The sequence below is a fragment of the Octodon degus genome, unplaced genomic scaffold (genome assembly GCF_000260255.1).
Source record: "Octodon degus isolate 3935 unplaced genomic scaffold, OctDeg1.0 scaffold00101, whole genome shotgun sequence".
NCBI classification, from domain to species: domain Eukaryota; kingdom Metazoa; phylum Chordata; class Mammalia; order Rodentia; family Octodontidae; genus Octodon; species Octodon degus.
In genome coordinates this window covers 5,437,441-5,454,438 of record NW_004524677.1, presented here as the reverse complement: position 1 = coordinate 5,454,438, position 16,998 = coordinate 5,437,441, and the positions used below count along the sequence as shown (strand labels likewise).

Genomic DNA, 16,998 nt, shown 5'->3' with positions numbered 1-16,998 from the left:
TACATGTTACATATGTGTGTTAATATATTTTTACTCAAAATGCTGAAAATATTATCATTGGAACATGTAATGAATGTAAAAAAGACTGGTAACGAGCTACTTTACATTTTGAGTCTTCACGGCCTACACTTCCATCACAGTCCAATTCAGACTGGCCATATTTCAACACAGGACACAGACGTGTGTGCCTACTGCGGATCATCCCTCTAGACGGACTTGTGGGACGCCGTGGTGCAGAATGCGACGTGGGGTATTGGTTACTCGGCGCCTAACACTTCTGTGCGAGAGCATTCTCCAGCCGCTAACTGAAGGTTACTCCGCCCATCACTCCTGACCCACCGCAGCTCCTAACACCTCGAGTCATGGGATCTGTGCTTAAGCACAGCCACTTGGTCAGCAGCTTTGACAAATAAGTGTTCAGCCAAGAAGCAGCATATTTTTACTTTAATAAAAATATGAACGCACGGCTTATGGCTCCAAAGTAAAGTTCTTTACTCAGATATCTACGGTGTGATTTGCATCCCTACTCTGGGAATAAGAAATTCTTTACATAACATAAATTGCATACATAATTTGGGAAAGAGTGCATCAGTTTGTGTCACTCAGTCTAATGTATTCTTTAAAAAAAATTTTTTTTTAGACCAGGTCTCACTGTGTAGTCCAGGCTGGCCTCAAATTCACAGTAATCTTCCCAGCTCAGCCTCCTGAGAGTGCTGGGCTTACAGGTGTGTGACACCACACCCAGCTACAGCCTAATATATTCTTAATACTTAATGAATTTAACAAGCTTTATCTTTTAGGGCCAAAGTAGAATTATTCATTCATTAACTGACTGATTCAACAATTACTAAGTGAGCACTTCTTCTCTTTCAGGCATTGTGCTTGAAAGTGAAGCCATATTGGGGCCAGGGAGATGGCTCAGTGGAATAAGTGCTTCCCTGGCAAGCACAAGGGCCTGAGTTCAATCCCCGGTTCTGCAAAAAAAAAAAAAAAGAAGGAAAGAAAGTAAAGCTATAAAGATGAACAGCTATGTTTACCCTCATGAAGTTTTTGGCCTCAATAATTGTAATGACTACTACAAAAATGGTATATTGGAAACTACCATGAAGAGGGGAAAGGAATAATGAAAGTCAGGAAGAATTAAATAATGAGGTACCTGCACAGGCATCTCCAGGCACAATTAAAACACTATAATTAAAATGTGAAGGATGATAAAAGTTTAATGAGTTGGGTGGGGCAGGGAAATCAGAAGACCATTCCCAGAGAAAACAGCACGCGCAAGGCTTTAAGACACCTCATCACACTTGGGGATTAATTCACTGTGTTACAACCTGAAGTTGGAATATAACAATCAGAAGACTTCAGGTTGGACAGGTTGGCAAGACTGAAATTATGTCACCCAACGGGTGACATAGCTCAAGTCTCACCCTGGAGTTGGGGGACGTGAAGCAACTGAGGAACTCTGATGGGCACAATGGGCAACAAGGACTGGCTCAGAACACAAGATGCTCTGCTGGCAGAGAGGAAGGGGCCTGGAGCAAAAGGTGAAGAAGCCAGAAGCAAGCTAACCAATTAGAAAGACCAGGGCGCAGGAGAAAGGAGCCACAAAGCAGCACGAAGCTGAGGAGCTAAGGCGATGACCCATGACAGATGTGGGTGGCGAGACTGACTGGGTAAGAACAGGCTGGCTCCATGGGTTCACCTGGAGCCATTCGTGGTTCTGACAAGTCGAATTAGCACTGTCTCTGTGCTCCAGGCTTTCATCTATGACTGGGAATAATAGCCACAAAACCTTATATATTTAGGGAAACCTGATCATAACCAACTGTCAGAATGCTTACCATATTGAGCACTAAATATTAAAAGGGAAAAAACAGACCTAAAACACATGGTGGTAAATGGCAACTTAACGTAACAAACATCCTTCAACAGTCTTTTTTCCCCCTTTAATAGTCTTGAAGCACATTTCTAAACAGTGGTGTTCAACTTAAATATAATGAAGATTATAATCCTAACCTTATATTGCTAAAGTTTTACATTTGGAGTTTGAAGACAGTATCACAGGAAAACTTTCTCAGGACAGCTTCTGTAACAGTGTCCAGTACTGGTAGCCAAGGCAGGCCCCTCCCAACTCCTCACTCAGGGTGCAGTTCACATTGGCCCACATCAAGGAGAGGGCTGCTCATTTTCCGGATGATGCGAAACTTCTGGAGAATAGGAGCCCAAATGTGAAAAGCCCTGACCACAAGCGAGCCCTTTCTCTGCGCTGTCAGCACGGAAGGTGCCGTGCAAAGCCTTCTGGTCCATCAAGCCCAAGCGGCTATGCTACTGGCGCATCATGCACACCGGGGAACGTCGGGAGGCCACCTAGGTGCCGGCCAGAATCACTACTTTCTGTGCTATGACCTCCGGTCTAAAAAAGTCAGTAAATTCTGGAGAAAAAATTAAGCTCCTGAGAAACTTTAATCTTGGTCTCCTTTCTGTTAACTGACCCTCAGCAGTCAGTTTCGGGGTTATAACGAGCCAACTCCTTAGCCACTTCATGAACACAGAGGAGTCAGACTTGAAGCTCATGTTAATAAATAAGATCACACGTTGTAATCTGAATGAAAAAGGGCAACTGTGCCATGAGTGGTGCTTGTAAGGACACAAAGACACTGTCTTAGTTTTCTATTAAGTAACTAGCTACCAACTATACAGATTTTTTAAAAATTTTATTTATTTATCTGACACAGGGTCTTGCTATGCAGCTCAGACTCAGCGATCCTCCTGACTTAGCCTTCCCAGTGCTAGGATTACAGGCGTGTGCCACGGGTTCTGGGGCTGGCATGGCATGTGGTACCAGGGTTCAAACTTGGGTCCCTGCACTTGCCACGCAGGGGCTTAGACCGCTGAGCTATCTCCCCAGCCCTTACAGAAGTTAGTTCATAATTTTGTTCAAAAGTTCCCAACAAACTTATTCAATGTGTAAGCTGAAATCTACATGTCACGTTATAGTTTAAGTTGGATTTCTCATTAAAAGATGAGCAAATTCGGCCACAGGACTGCACATCTGTAACTCCCAGCTACTTGGGAGCCTGAAGCAGGAAGATTTTGAGTTAAAGGCAAGTCTAGGCAGATGCTGGAGGACTTCAGGTTAAAGGTAAGCCTAGGCAACCCAGTGAGTCCTGTCTCAAAACTGAAAAAATTAAAAGGATGAGGATGCAGAGATGCTTTCTTTGCCTGTATGAAGTCTTGAGTTCATACTGGGGGGAAAGCAACACAAACATTATTTTTTGTAACTTGATGTGAAACTTTTATTTCATTTTCCTTTTTTGTTGAGACAGTCTCACTATTACATAGTCCAGGCTGGTCTCAAACGTGCTTATGTAGCCCAGGCTCAGCTCAAATTTATGACCTCCCACCTAGACTCTTGAATGCTGGGATTATAGTCATATGCCACCATGCCCGGCTTGTATTTTATAATTTTTTTGTACTAGAAATTGAACTCAGGACCCTGCATTTGCCAGGTAGGGGCTTATGCCACTGAGCTATCTCTCCAGCCCTCTAGCTTATATTTTATTTTAAAAAAAATACTTTATTTTGTAGTGCTGGGAACTGAACCTAGAACTTTGTGAATACTAGAGCAGCACTCTACCACTGAGCCGCAACTCCCAGCCCCACATTTCAGGTTAATTCAGTTCAAGCTTACGGCTTAGTGATCAAGGCAAGCCAGCTGCAGCTGTGCGCACTGCTAATACCACACACGATGGAGGCTGATGCAGGAAGACTGCAAGTTCTGGGCCAGCTTGGGCAATTCAGCAAGTCTATCTTAAAAAGGGTTGGGATTGCAGCTCAGTGATCACTGGGTTTAATCCTAGCACTGACCCTCTCTACAAAAGACAGAACCAATAAGCTCTCATTTTAGCTTTTAAACTATGTGTGAGCAAACTAGCCTCATCTAGAGCCTCAATTATCTCCTTTGTAAGTGAAATAACTGTTTTATGTATGAACAATGACTTAATGGATACAGCGAGCTTTCTTTAATATGGGTTAAGGCCAGGCATGATGGCACAACTGTAATCCCACCACTAGGGAGGCAGAGGCAGGACTGCTGTGCATTCAAAGCCAGCCTGGACCAGAGTGAGACCCTGTCTCAGGAACAAAAAAAAAAAAAAAAAAAATGGGCAGGGGTTAATATTTTAAAAGATACTGTAGAAATGAAGCTCCCAAAGAAGCATATATGTTAAGTAACTAGAATGTATTTCAGGGCAGGTAGACAACTTCAAAGTACAGACAAAACAGATTCATACAGTTCTTCACCAGGAGGTGATAGTGGTACTTAGGGAAGAAAACAAACTTTCATCTTCAAAAGTCACAAATATAGACAAACATGTCAGTGCACATCTGTAATTCCAGCACTTGGGAGGCTGAGGCCAGCCTGAGCTACACGGTGAGTTCAAGACCAGGCTAAACTGCACAGTGAGACCCTTCCTCAAACAAAACAAAACAGAACAAAACAAAACAAAACAAAACAACCCCCCAACAAACAAAAATGTCACAAATACCAGAAGAATCCAAATGACTAGAAAGACAGAAACTCAAAATCACTAAAAAGATAAAAGAAACTCTACAAAAGCAACTGCATCCATTATAAACAACAAATTAGGACATTCTAGTATGGAACAAACTTAGAAAAGAACCAATCAGAGCCTACATAAATGAAATATTTCATTCACATCAATAATGAATTCTTTGTTAAATACAATGTCCATGAAAGATTCAACACGTTCTTGAACCACCAGCATTCCACCAGGTGGCTTGTGCCACTGGTGATATGAATGCACCTAATCACCTTAATAAAAGCCAACTGGGGCCAGGGAGATGGCTCAGTAGAGTAAGTGCTTGCCTGGCAAGTGCAAGGGCCTGAGTTCAATCCCCGGTTCCAAAAAAAAAAAAAAAGCCAACTCACAGACAGGCTTGCCTGTAACCGCCAGTAGTTAGAGCTGCCTTGCAGTGAGATGTATGAATTATGGCCCTTTCGTGGCCACGTGAAAGACTGGAAAACCAATTACTTGCAACACCACTAAAGAGCCTTCCACGAAAAGATCGTACTGACAGATTCTTTCATGAACACTATGTTAATAGTCAAAAATAGTTAAAAAAAAAAAAAAAAGAGCAAAAAACAAAAAAACCCATGACCATCACAAAACAAACAAACCCCAAGACCTAAGCCTATTAGATGTACCATAAAACCCTCACCTTATCCTCCCCTCTACCAGACAATAAAAGATTTTTGGCTTGTTTTTTTTTTTTTTTTTCTTTTTTGGAAGTACTGGCAATTGAACCCAGGCCCTTTTCACAGAGCTGGAACCCCAGCCCCTTTTCTGTTTTTTCTTTTTGAGACAGAATCTTGCAAAGTTGTCCAGGTTGGGCTGGAACTTGCCATTATCCTCCTGCCTCAGCCTCCCATTGCTTGAGCAACAGGTGTGAGGTATTTATTTCCAAGAATTTTATACATTAATATTGACTGAAAATTACAAGTATCACATGGAACAAAAACAACTGTTCTTGTTGAGACATGAAAATTCCACTTCTCCGGGTACTAGAACTGTTACTTCTTTAGGGCATAAAGAAAAGGGTGTTTGAGGACAAGCGTATGTCACTCAGAGTGACAAGACAAGTGAGGACTCTCAGCACCTGTCATGTCATTGAACTAGGGCAGGAGACCAAAATGCAAGATGACACTTCTGGAGGGCAAAGCAGCATCCATTCCAACCGGGCCACAAAAAGCATTTAAAAATATTACTTCCAAATTTTCTGAGGGAGAAAACCTCAAAGGGACCCAGAGTGATGCTGACATAAAGCTGGCAGGGCGCACAGGGGAAGCTTGAGCCTGGGGTCCAAAGCTGGAAATGCCATCCCAGGATTGCTATTCTATGCATTTTAGGTGTTTATTCATGTGTGTTCTGATCACCTAACAAGATGATCTTGTGAGACTCAGAAATGACACATGAAGTAGAATATATACAAATTTACATAATAAGCATCTATCAAAATGTAAGCAAATATTTATGCGAAAGTTGAAATGTAAAAGAGTCTGAAGACAGGTTATACCCCGGACAAGTGAAAACTGGGATTGGTACCCACAACAGAAACTGAGTCCTGGGGCAGACACGAGCTTGTGACCACAGGGGGAACCGAGGGCACACACGGCACTGCAGAGCAGAAGGAGCTCACACCCAGAGTACCATCAGCGTGGAGGCTGACAGGCCCGTCCACTCAGGCTGATTACAGAGGAGCACGGAGCACCTGGCGGGCAGGACACAGGACTCAGCGCTTCTAGGGAAGCAACAGCCACGATGGCCTTCATGCCCAACCTCGAGCAGGTAGGGCTTGGAGCATGACCAAGGTTCAAGGGGACATTCCCTGGCATGAAGCGAGTACTCAGGGCCTTCTAGAAATTGCCTATGAGAACTGCAGAAGCCTCTCAAATCAGAGACATCAGTCAGTCACCATGCTAGTTAGGTACTTCCTGAGGCATTATTTGGCTTGCCCTTGCTTGCTTCCAGAATTTTGTTCTGTTAGTGCTGTGGGCTATCTGATAACTTTCCAGGACATTGGTTTCTGTCAGTATGGAACAGAGCTGGTTTCTATTGTTTGTAACCAAAAACCTTAACTAAAGGTCAATAAAATCAACAATATGGAGAAAATTCACACCTACCTGGCAGTTTCGTATTGTTTCACTGTCATTAACGTATCTTCAATTGTTTTATTCACCAAAGTATTCACACTGGCAATAAAAAAATTAATGGCCCCAAGAAGAGTCTCTCCATTTTTTGCCAGCAGCTTCTGGGTATCTGCATTATAGCCAAATTCTTCCTAAAACAAAGAAGTTACTTTAACTTATCCAGTAATAAATACGCATGACCCTGAAAATCTCAAACATATCACTAATGGGAAAATACGTGATTTAAAAATGTAGCAAAGGAAGTTTTATCTTTCTATCTCAATCTTTAAATAGGTAAGAGTCTAAATCTAAATTATGATATAATAATTATTAAAAAAAGTGTAGGAGCCAAAATTGCACCACTAAATCTAAATAATTTTTAAAATCAAACTACTTTGTACTAGAAAGAATACTTTAGCTTCTACATTTTGTTTTTATTATACTATAAGCACAGCTGTTAGAAAAATATAGCACATTATTAATCAGAGAAACTATAACTTTTACAACCAAATTAGGTAATGACTGGTTAAAACTTTCAGACATAAAATAGATAGCAATTTTTTGTGTTTTGACTGCATCCTCTCAACGTATAAATATTAGCAAGACACATTTTGCTGTAATCTTTGAGACCAGCGGACTCTGCACAGGTCTATCGATCTCAGCACCCAACACAAGGGGCAGTTTCTTCTCTCTGATACACTGTCGTGGCTCAGCAGTGCCGTGGCTCACTGTACACAACTCCTTTGATGTGGCAGGAAAAGATTCCTAAATATTCAGCAGTAAAATCTTCCCAGTCTAAGTTTCATCAATTAACAAATTAATCAGGAACACATTTAACCAAATAAAAAATTGAAAAAAAAATCTGATCACATTTTATTGTAGGATGTATGTTTTAGGCTTGGAATTCTCCAGCTTTTTTTTTTTTTTTTTTTTAATAAAACACACCTCAGGGGCTGGGGAGATGGCTCAGTGGAATAAATGTTTCCCTGAAAAGCGCAAGCACCTGAGTTCAGTCCCTGGTTCCACAAAAGCAAGCAAGCAAGCAAGCAAGCACACCTCAAATTCACCTAAACAAAATGTAATATAAAGTAGAGTCTTAGAAGATGAGAAGTGAATGCCATACAGTAGCTAGAACTACATTTCTGGGCTACATACTATTTAAAAAATTACAGGACAGTAAAACTATCTTTGCTATGCTAAAAGCATTTTCCTTTTAGATAGGTCCATGGAACTGTTTACTCTGGACTCAGTCTTCAAGATTGTACCGATACTGACTGCAAATAGTGGAGATATAATTACCATAAAAATATCAATCATACATGAAAAAACTGAAACGAAAGGTAGGACAGTTGAAGATTTGAGGCACCATGCTTCTACAAGCCAAATTATACATGAAGTCTAAATATACATTACCAGAAATAAGATAGCACAAGATATTAATGAAATCATTATATGAACATGCACTTATTTTTTTGAACATGCACTTATAAAAATTAGAATCACAGAACTTTTAGAGTATGTTAACAGAATATATTAAAGCTGTACTTATTCCTTTGATAGTCATTAGCAGGTAAAGGGCAAAATCAAAAAAGCAAGGAAGAAAAACATGAAAGATTTGTCCAAATACTGCTCTTGGAAAAAATTACTGTTATTGATAAAAGGAAACTTTTTCACACTTCGTAACAGCATGCATCCCTGCACCAGATCCCTATACCACTGTGTTGATTTCTAAAAGTGCTCAAGAACCACAATGTCACACTACTAAGTGAAAATGCCAAAAGTTTTAATTTAACCACAGGAAGGTACGGACAACCTAGGAGACTGCTTTTTATAAACGAACAAACAAACAAACCGAAGATGAAATTTCAGCAAATCGAGAAGTCAGTAGAATTTTACATCCTAAATTCACATCAGAACAATTAAGTCTTAATCCAAACCACAAGGCAAGAGTAAAGCAACATTATTTTGTTTCAGGAATGTTAAATCTCACCTAAAATTCTGAGAAGAAACTATGCATGAAGCAAGATTTTAGGGCTGGGATGTAGTCCAGTGGTTGAGCACTTGCCTTGCATGTGTGTGTGAGGCGTTAGGGTCAAACTCTATTACTGCAACGCAGAAGCAAACCAAACTCCTTAACATTTTTAATGTATAAACTGAAAACTTAGTAGGGACATACTGACATAGGGAAGGCTACTGATGGACTGGAACAGAGGACAAAAGAAAACTCTATGTACTAAAATGGTTAAGATGGGGCTGGTGAGATGGCTCAGTGGTCTAAAGCACCTACTTAGAACAAGCTTATCTAAAGCACAGGGATCGCGGTTCAATCCCCCAGCACCACATGCCAGCCAGCCCCGCCCCCTGGTGGGCTGAGCTGGCCACACACACAAAATAAATAAAGTTTAAAAAAAAAAAAGAGAGAACATTTAAAAAATAAAATAAAATAAAATAAAATGGTTAAGATGCTAAATTGTGCTGTGTCTAACGTTTTTGTACTGGGGATTGAATTTGGCACCTTGCGCTTGCCAGGCAGGTGCCTATGCTGCTGAGCTACCTTCCTGGCCCTGTTCTGTATATCTTAACACAATAAAAAATTGAGAAAAAATATGAGAACTCAACTGGTTATAATAAAAAGCACTTTTTAAAAATATAGTAAAGCTGGTAACATGGCTCAGTGGTACAGCACATGCGTAACATGCGTCAGCTGTGGGTTCAACTGCCAAGAATATAAAATAAATAAGCAGTTATAATGAGGCAATGAGATACAGCAGTAACGACACAAATAAGCAGAAGACTAAAGAGAGCAAAAATAATGTGTGTGTGTGCGTGTGTGTGTGTGTGTGTGTATTCATTATAAGTAAATTCATTTTTTGGTATTAAAATAAGATGAAGTGTGACTTAAAATTAATTTAGTTGATGACAAGTCAATTATTCTAGTATTCTCAGTTGTTTAGGTGTGTTACACATTATAAATTGTTTTAATGATTAGACATAAACTAAACATAAAATAAAGATGATTTACAACAAGGATAGAACTGTGCTTCTGAACTGCAACTGAAGATGGAAGACTAATACAATTCCCAGAGTAAAGACTTAATGGTGAAAACAGCATGGTATTGGCATCAAACCAACACGTAAGACAAAGAAATAGCATAGGGACCCCAGAAATAAATCTACGCATCTATAGTAGCGGTGGCAAACCTATGACACGCACGCTGCAGCAGGCTGTATCATCAAAAGCTCTAAAAGGTTCAACATCATGGATCTACAGCCAAATAAAAGCTTTAAAAGAGGCACAAAAAGCACACACTGGAGAAAGACAGTCTTATCAATAAATGGTGCTGGAAAAACCAGATACCCATATGTAGAAGAATGAAACTCAGACACCCCCCATATATAAAAATCAACTCAAAACATACCAAAGACTTCAAAGCATGAAATGCTAGAAGAAAACATAAGGGAAATACTTCAAGATATCATTCGGCAATGATTTTTTCATGTAAGATCTAAAAAACACGTATAAGATCTCAAGAGCACAGGTATCAAAAGCAAAAGCAGACAAATGGTATTATATCAAACTTAGAAGCTCTTATACAGCAAAGGAAATCAACAAAGAGACAACCCACAGACTGAAGAAAATAATTCATTTACAAATTAATTCACCCAACAAGAGATTAATATCCAGAATATATAAGGCACGCAATAAGAAAAACAAAAAACAAAAAACAAAAAAAAACAAAACACCCTGAGCAGTGGGCAAATGATCTGAATAGATACCTTTCAAGAGGGTTAGACAAATGATCAACAAGAACATGAAAAGATTTTCAGTGTCACTAATCACAGAAGTGCAAATCAAAACCACCCTGAGATATTATCTCACCCCAGTTACAATGACTATTAAGCAAAAAGACAAATAAAATAAAATAAATGAAAAGAACAAAACATGCTAGTGAGGGTGTGGAGAAAGGTGAGCTTCTTACACACTGCTGGTGAGAATGGAAACTCGCACGACCACTATCGAAACAGTATGGAGGTCCCTTAAAAATCCAAAACAGAGCTAATCATATAACCCAGCAGTCCTGCCAGTGAACATGTATCTAAAGGAAATAAAACCAGTATGCTGGACACAGATGGTCACACACACACGATCCTTTTGTATCCAGTCCTAAGTGTGACTCTCAAGAAGCACAGTACACTAGTATCTGCCAAGGGCTGTAGGGAGAAAAACACAGGTGTGGGGTTTCGTCGGCTGGGGGGGGATGACAAAAATGTTCTGGAATAGATGTGACTGATGCACAACTCTGTGAATACACTGAGCAATGAAAATACAACATTTCTTAAAGGGAACACAAATCATCTTTTATGAATGCCTACTGCTTGAATTGCACACTTTGTAAGGATAAATTTTATGGTTTGTGAATTCTATCTTACAAAATAAAACTGGAACACATCTGTGGAGCAGGCATACTCACTATCAATTGGCCCACCCCTTGCATAAATTCTCTCCATGTATATGGACTACATGAATGCTCCAAAGGTTTTAGGTTTTGGAGCATTTCAGTTTTTTATATTAGGAATGTTCAGCTTATAAAGTCCATGCAGATACTCCAAAATTAAAACAAACAAAAAAAGAACAAAATAAACCAAAAAATCCTCTGAAATCTCCAACACTTCTGTTCCACGCATCTGCATAAGGGTTACTTTACCTGTAACGAATACAAAGCTCCCTGCCCACTGCATTTAAGAGGTGGGGCTCAATAATCGCAGCTGTTCTGACACTGAGCTTCCCACATACTTTTTCTTTTTGTCTAATGGATCAATTAAAACTGAATTTCAATGTTTGTCACTATTATGGCATGAATCACCCACCATCTGTAGCAAACTTTCTTTGCCCAAGGTTATAGGGCAAAGTGATTTTCTTTTTTTTACTTAATGTTTTAAAGTATCTGATTCTTCAAGTAAGAAGTCTGCAGGCAAAGAATATCTATACTATCTGGTTCTGGGCAAGGAAAAAATAAAACCCCCAAAACCCTCTGATATACAGAATATAAAAAGATAGCAAAAGAAATTCTTTAGAATGTTTTGCTGAATATCTAGAGAGGTAAATACTGGAAAATAATTTCACTAAGTATTTGTGCAATGTGCTTGCTTGCAGTGCTAGGCCACAACCCAGGCTCTGCACGTTAAGATGTACTTTATAATATGCTCGTTCCAAACCTTGTATTCACATTAATGATACCACAGATTCATTCAAACAAGTCACAACTTGTTCAACACATCTGGGATAGGCAAGAAATTTTCTTTACTTTTTTTTTTCCTTTGGTACCAGGGATCAAACTCAGGACCTTGCGCTTGTCAGGCAGGAGTTTATGCCACTGAGTTATCTCCCTGTCTTTTTTTTTGTTTTGTTTTCTTTTTAGAGATTTTCAGTAAGTGTCTAATTTACTTTTTAGCTACACCAGAGCTATATATAACTATGATTTTGTTCTAGGCGTGGGCAGGCTGAGTCTTCACTCTCATCAAATTCCTTCCTTCTAAAGCCTCCAGCTAACATCGATTCTAAAGTACAAATGGGTCCCTATGCTGACAAGTCAGCCAAGTCTTCTCAGAGTACATGAGCTGTCTTAGAAGAGCACCTGGAAACTGCAATTACAGGAATTCTCATAGGGCTTCAGGTGCAGCCAGTGGCAAAGCATGCGTGAGTCTCAACATTCAACAAACAAACACAAAAATTCCAATTGCATAAAAGCTCAGAAAAACATAAATGTAACAAATTACCTCATAAAATACTTCTACTGCCACTCCCGAGCCCCTGACAACACAGAAAATAACCTTACATGGAGTTCTAGAGATTTCAAACTCAAGTCGGCAAATGCATCTCCAAGCTGCCTCTGAGTGTGCACCATCTGGAAAAGCTGGGTTGATAGCGTCTGAGCCAGTCTCAGGATATTTTCATACTTTTTCTTATTATCTCTTAATATATCAATCTGAGCTTCCAGTTCAAGGTCCACAGTTCTTGAGCCACGGCCTAGCTTCTCAGAGATAATCTGTCGAGTACACTAAAAGTGGAAAAATACACCTTATTTAGAAAAGGAAAAAACAGAACAATAGCAAAAAAGTAATATGCCATTCAAAAAGCAAATGCTAGAGCATATTTCATTCTTTGTCAGCAGTGAGCTAGTTTAACATACTAAAAATCATCAATCAGCTTAGAAGTTCTAATCAGAAGACATTTGAAGACTTATCTAGTCAATTTTTATAATGCTAGATAGATTCTCCCATAATCTTTCAAATTAACTGCATTTAAGTAAGTTAGTTAAAAGAGAAATTTGGGAGGACAGGGAGATAGCTCAGTAGAATGCGTGCTTCTCTGGCAAGCACAAGGGCCTGAGTTCAATCCTTAGTTCCACAAAAAGAGAGGAGGGAGGGAGGGAAGGAGGGAAGGAGGGAGGGAGGGAGAGGGAGAGAGAAATTTGGCATTGTTTTAAAAATATTAAAACTGTTATCTGAGAAATATTTGAAAATATCAAAATTCTATTCCCTTATTGTTTGAAATGTTTTCTAGCTTCCTCTTTAATAGTATGTGTGTGGTAAGAAGGCAGAGTAAAGGGGAGAAAAGGGAGGAAAACAGAGGAAGGGGGTGGGGAGGGTGGCAGGAAAAGAGGGGCAGAGAGGAGGAGAGGAGGGAGGTGAAGGGAGGGAGAGGGAGACAGAAGGCAGGGAAGGAAGAAGGAAGGGCTGTATGAGGAGGGAGGGAGGGGAGATAGGGGTGAGAGGGGGAGAGAGACAGACAGACAGAGACAGAGAGAAACTACTACAGCTTTCTAAACTCCCATTACATAATTTTACTTATGCCCAGATACCTCTCTTACTCTTTTCTGGCAAAGAAGTAATACAGAAATTTATTATTTTTTTAAAGTTTCAGAGCTCTAATTTCAGAGCTCCATATAAAAGTAAGTTTTCTTATTATTAGCATTTTCCTAATTATTAGCATTTCATTATTCAATAGTACATTTCAAGAACAATTATATGGGGGTCAATATATTCATTAAAGGTTATCAAAAATATTCTAAAAAGAAATACATTTTCTATGCTAAATCACTCTGAATTCTGAATTCAGATTTTAAAAAACTTCAAAAACAAAAACAGACCCCTAAAAAAAGATAAAAAAGAGTTCAATATTCACAACTATTTCTGCAGATAAAAATAAATTCTCAATTTACATTTTGCGAAATCAGACAGATGAAAATAATGTGTAAAAAGAAAGGTCCAAGGCCTACATTTAAAATTGTTATATTTTACTTGACTAGTCTTGGGTCCAAAATTGACAATAAATAAATAGTAAATATTTTCTTTGAAGACAGTATTTGCTAAGGAATAAAAACAGAAGAAACTAAAGGAAGAAATCACAACAGAGAGATCAAAGAACCAGATTAAGTTACTCAGGAATAATCTGGACAACAAGCAGTCTTATGTTAACCAAATCAAAACAATAGCTTGCGGCACTGTCCAACGACAATGAATCCCAGTATCAACTACCATCTAGACTGAAAAGGCTCACAATCCAGAAAGTAGAGTCTGTAAGCCCAGCAAGGTGGTCACACTTTGGCAGAGAGGTGTAAGGCAGCCAGCCTGGCCACAAGGCGGCCAGCTCCCTAAAGTCACATAAGTGACTCCTCTTGCGGCCTAGACTGGAATATCCAAACTAAGTTCTGATGGAAACCTACCTCATGGCCAAATGAGGTGATCGCTCGGGACTGCTCTCCCTAGCGCAGCGCTGCAAGGCTGCCCTCTCCCATGAACACAGAAAGGCTGAGTGTGGTATGTGGCATGTCAGAACTGTAAGAGCCAAGCACGGAAGCTTGATCATGATCAACTCAGATGACTGTAAAGGTAAGAAATTGAAGAAAACAAACAGCACAAATGGGAACTAAAAAAGGAATGAGGAAAAAAAAATATAAGAGAAGAAGGTTCAAATGCACAAAGCTTTCATTTTAAAAAGTATGTAATTAATAATTACAAGGATAGGTTCAAAATATAGTTTGTGTTCTTCAAGTCCACAATGTGTGGATGAAGACTATTAACAGGCAAATTTTAACAATTAAATGAATAAAAAGGATGTTAAAGAAATTTAATGAGTAAGTGAATGAAGCCCAGTCAGCTATGAATGATGAGGGAAATGGAGGTGAATTCCAAGCAGTTGGCAAATACCGCCTCATGATCAAAGTCACAGAAACGTGAATGCAGATTACTAATGGAAATCTCTGGGTAATTTGTTATCAGAGCCACAGACAGAAGAGAGAGGGAAGAGTAAGACGCAAAGGTGGAAGACAGACAGGAGTTTTGCTAAAGAAAATACGGATTGGCTGAAAGTCTCTAAAGAAATAGAGACCACATCACACAGGTGCAGACCAAGATAATCTGTAGAGAAGCTGAGTGAGTGGGTGAAGGAGAGGAGAAAGAAAGGGACAGGATGTGTGGCTGTGAAGGCTGGGATTGAGAAGGTGGGAAAGAGAAGCGGGCAGAACCCACAGGATGTGAGGGCCGACAGAATGAGGGATCTGCAGGAGACAGCACACATTGTGAAGGCCTGGTGAGGGGGGAAGCCACTGGGACGGGAGAGAATACACACATCCAAAGACACAAGACTGGGCGAATCCAGCATGAGAAGAAAAGCTTAAGCAAGCTTCGCCTTTTCAAAGATGACCGCTGGCATTTCTTAGGCTCAACACTCACATGAACTAAGTAATGTATGGAATGACTCATATTTCAGGACACATTTACCATTTTAAGTAAACTTATTTGGTGAAGGATTTCAGAAAATATTTTTTTTAAATACTCATTGAAGGAATAAATTCACTCTATGTGACTCTTAAGACACATTTGAGACCTGCTGTGTATGAACCAGTGCACAACCTGATTTGCCAGCCACTAGGCCCACCACCAACGCAAATACCCAGAACTGTGGCTCATGTGTGACCCGCACTGCCACACACGCACCGTATTCTCCAGGTCTACTGCCTCCTCCCTAGTAAGATTCGAAGGTATTAAGTAGATTTGGGACTCTGGCTGTTCATAACACATAGATTAAATAACTTGCTTAGTTGTTTCATGGCAAATAATTATGAAATAGGGAAAATAACCACCAATTACTCTGAAGCAATACACTAAAAATGTCAACAAATTTTAAAAACTCAATTCATTTATAATCTGGCATTGTCTGTGCAGTTAATATTTAGCTATCACAAGAAGACCAAAGCACTTGAAACTTTGGAGAACTAATCCACCTCTCCTGACCTGTAATTGTTAGGTCAAGTTGTTATAAAGTACCTTTTTAGAGGCCCCTGCTGGTAGCTTATGCCTATAGTCCCAGCTGCTCAGGAGGCTGAGGCAAGAGGATGATCACCTGAGCCCAGGCATTCAAGACCAGCCTGGGCAACACAGTAGGGCGCGCTTCTTGCATGCTCTCTCCTCGCCCCCTCCCTCTCCCTATCCCCTCTCCTCCCCCACCTTTGCAGTACCAGGCAACTAGGGACGATGGGCTTGCCAGGCAGATGTTTATGCTACTGAGCTATCTCCCGAGCCCAAGACCTTGTGTCTTAAAATGAAAAATACAGTATTAAAAAAAAGCAGACTGAGTGACACAACCCGGGCCCACAGATCCTGAATAGACCCAGAGCGCAGGCCGGGTGCATGAGGTGAGAAGACCGAGGGCGCCGATCCTGAATAGACCCAGAGCGCAGGCCCTGCGCGTGAGGTGAGAAGACCCAGGACCACCGGATCCTGAATAGACCCAGAGCGCAGGCCCAGTGAGTTAGTGAGACCTCCCGGAGCTGCTGGATCCTGAATAGACTCAGAGCACAGGCCCGGTGCATGAGAGTGCAGGTCCAGCATGGAACCCTTCAGCAGAACTCCCTGCAAAGAGGCTAGAGACAAGACTCACCCAGCTGATAGGAACAGAACATCTTGCCAGAGTGACACAAAGGGCTCAACTCTAATGGCTGCAGCAGAAAGAAGTGGAGCACAGCAGCCAGATCCAAGCAACACCCACCTGGAGGAATCTGAACTTCGTAGATCTGGACCTGGTGCTAAGGTAATAACTCTATCTAAGCTCTACACCAAAGGTCAAAAGACAGTATACAAAATGTATACAAAATGACAAAGAGAAGGAATAAAATGCAGTCTCAGGCCCCAAGTCTAACCAGTACAAATGCAGAAGACACTAGCATTGTGGAAAGTGGAAATCAAACACCAGACACCTCTGAAATAAAAGTGTCGGCAGTAAAGAA

At 40.3% G+C, this 16,998-nt stretch overlaps 1 protein-coding gene across 1 annotated transcript in view; it reads right to left on the bottom strand.

Moving 5' to 3' along the window:
• The window catches only part of Arfip1 (ADP ribosylation factor interacting protein 1), a 122,958-nt gene that overhangs the window by 34,965 nt on the left and 70,995 nt on the right, over window positions 1–16,998 (bottom strand). Inside the window, exons 6-8 of the mRNA XM_012516336.2 lie at window positions 15,242–15,270; window positions 12,547–12,768; window positions 6,704–6,861 (exon numbers count right to left, since the gene is read on the bottom strand). Coding sequence (XP_012371790.2) covers window positions 6,704–6,861; window positions 12,547–12,768; window positions 15,242–15,270 — 409 coding nt within the window. The remainder of the gene's footprint in view (window positions 1–6,703; window positions 6,862–12,546; window positions 12,769–15,241; window positions 15,271–16,998) is intronic.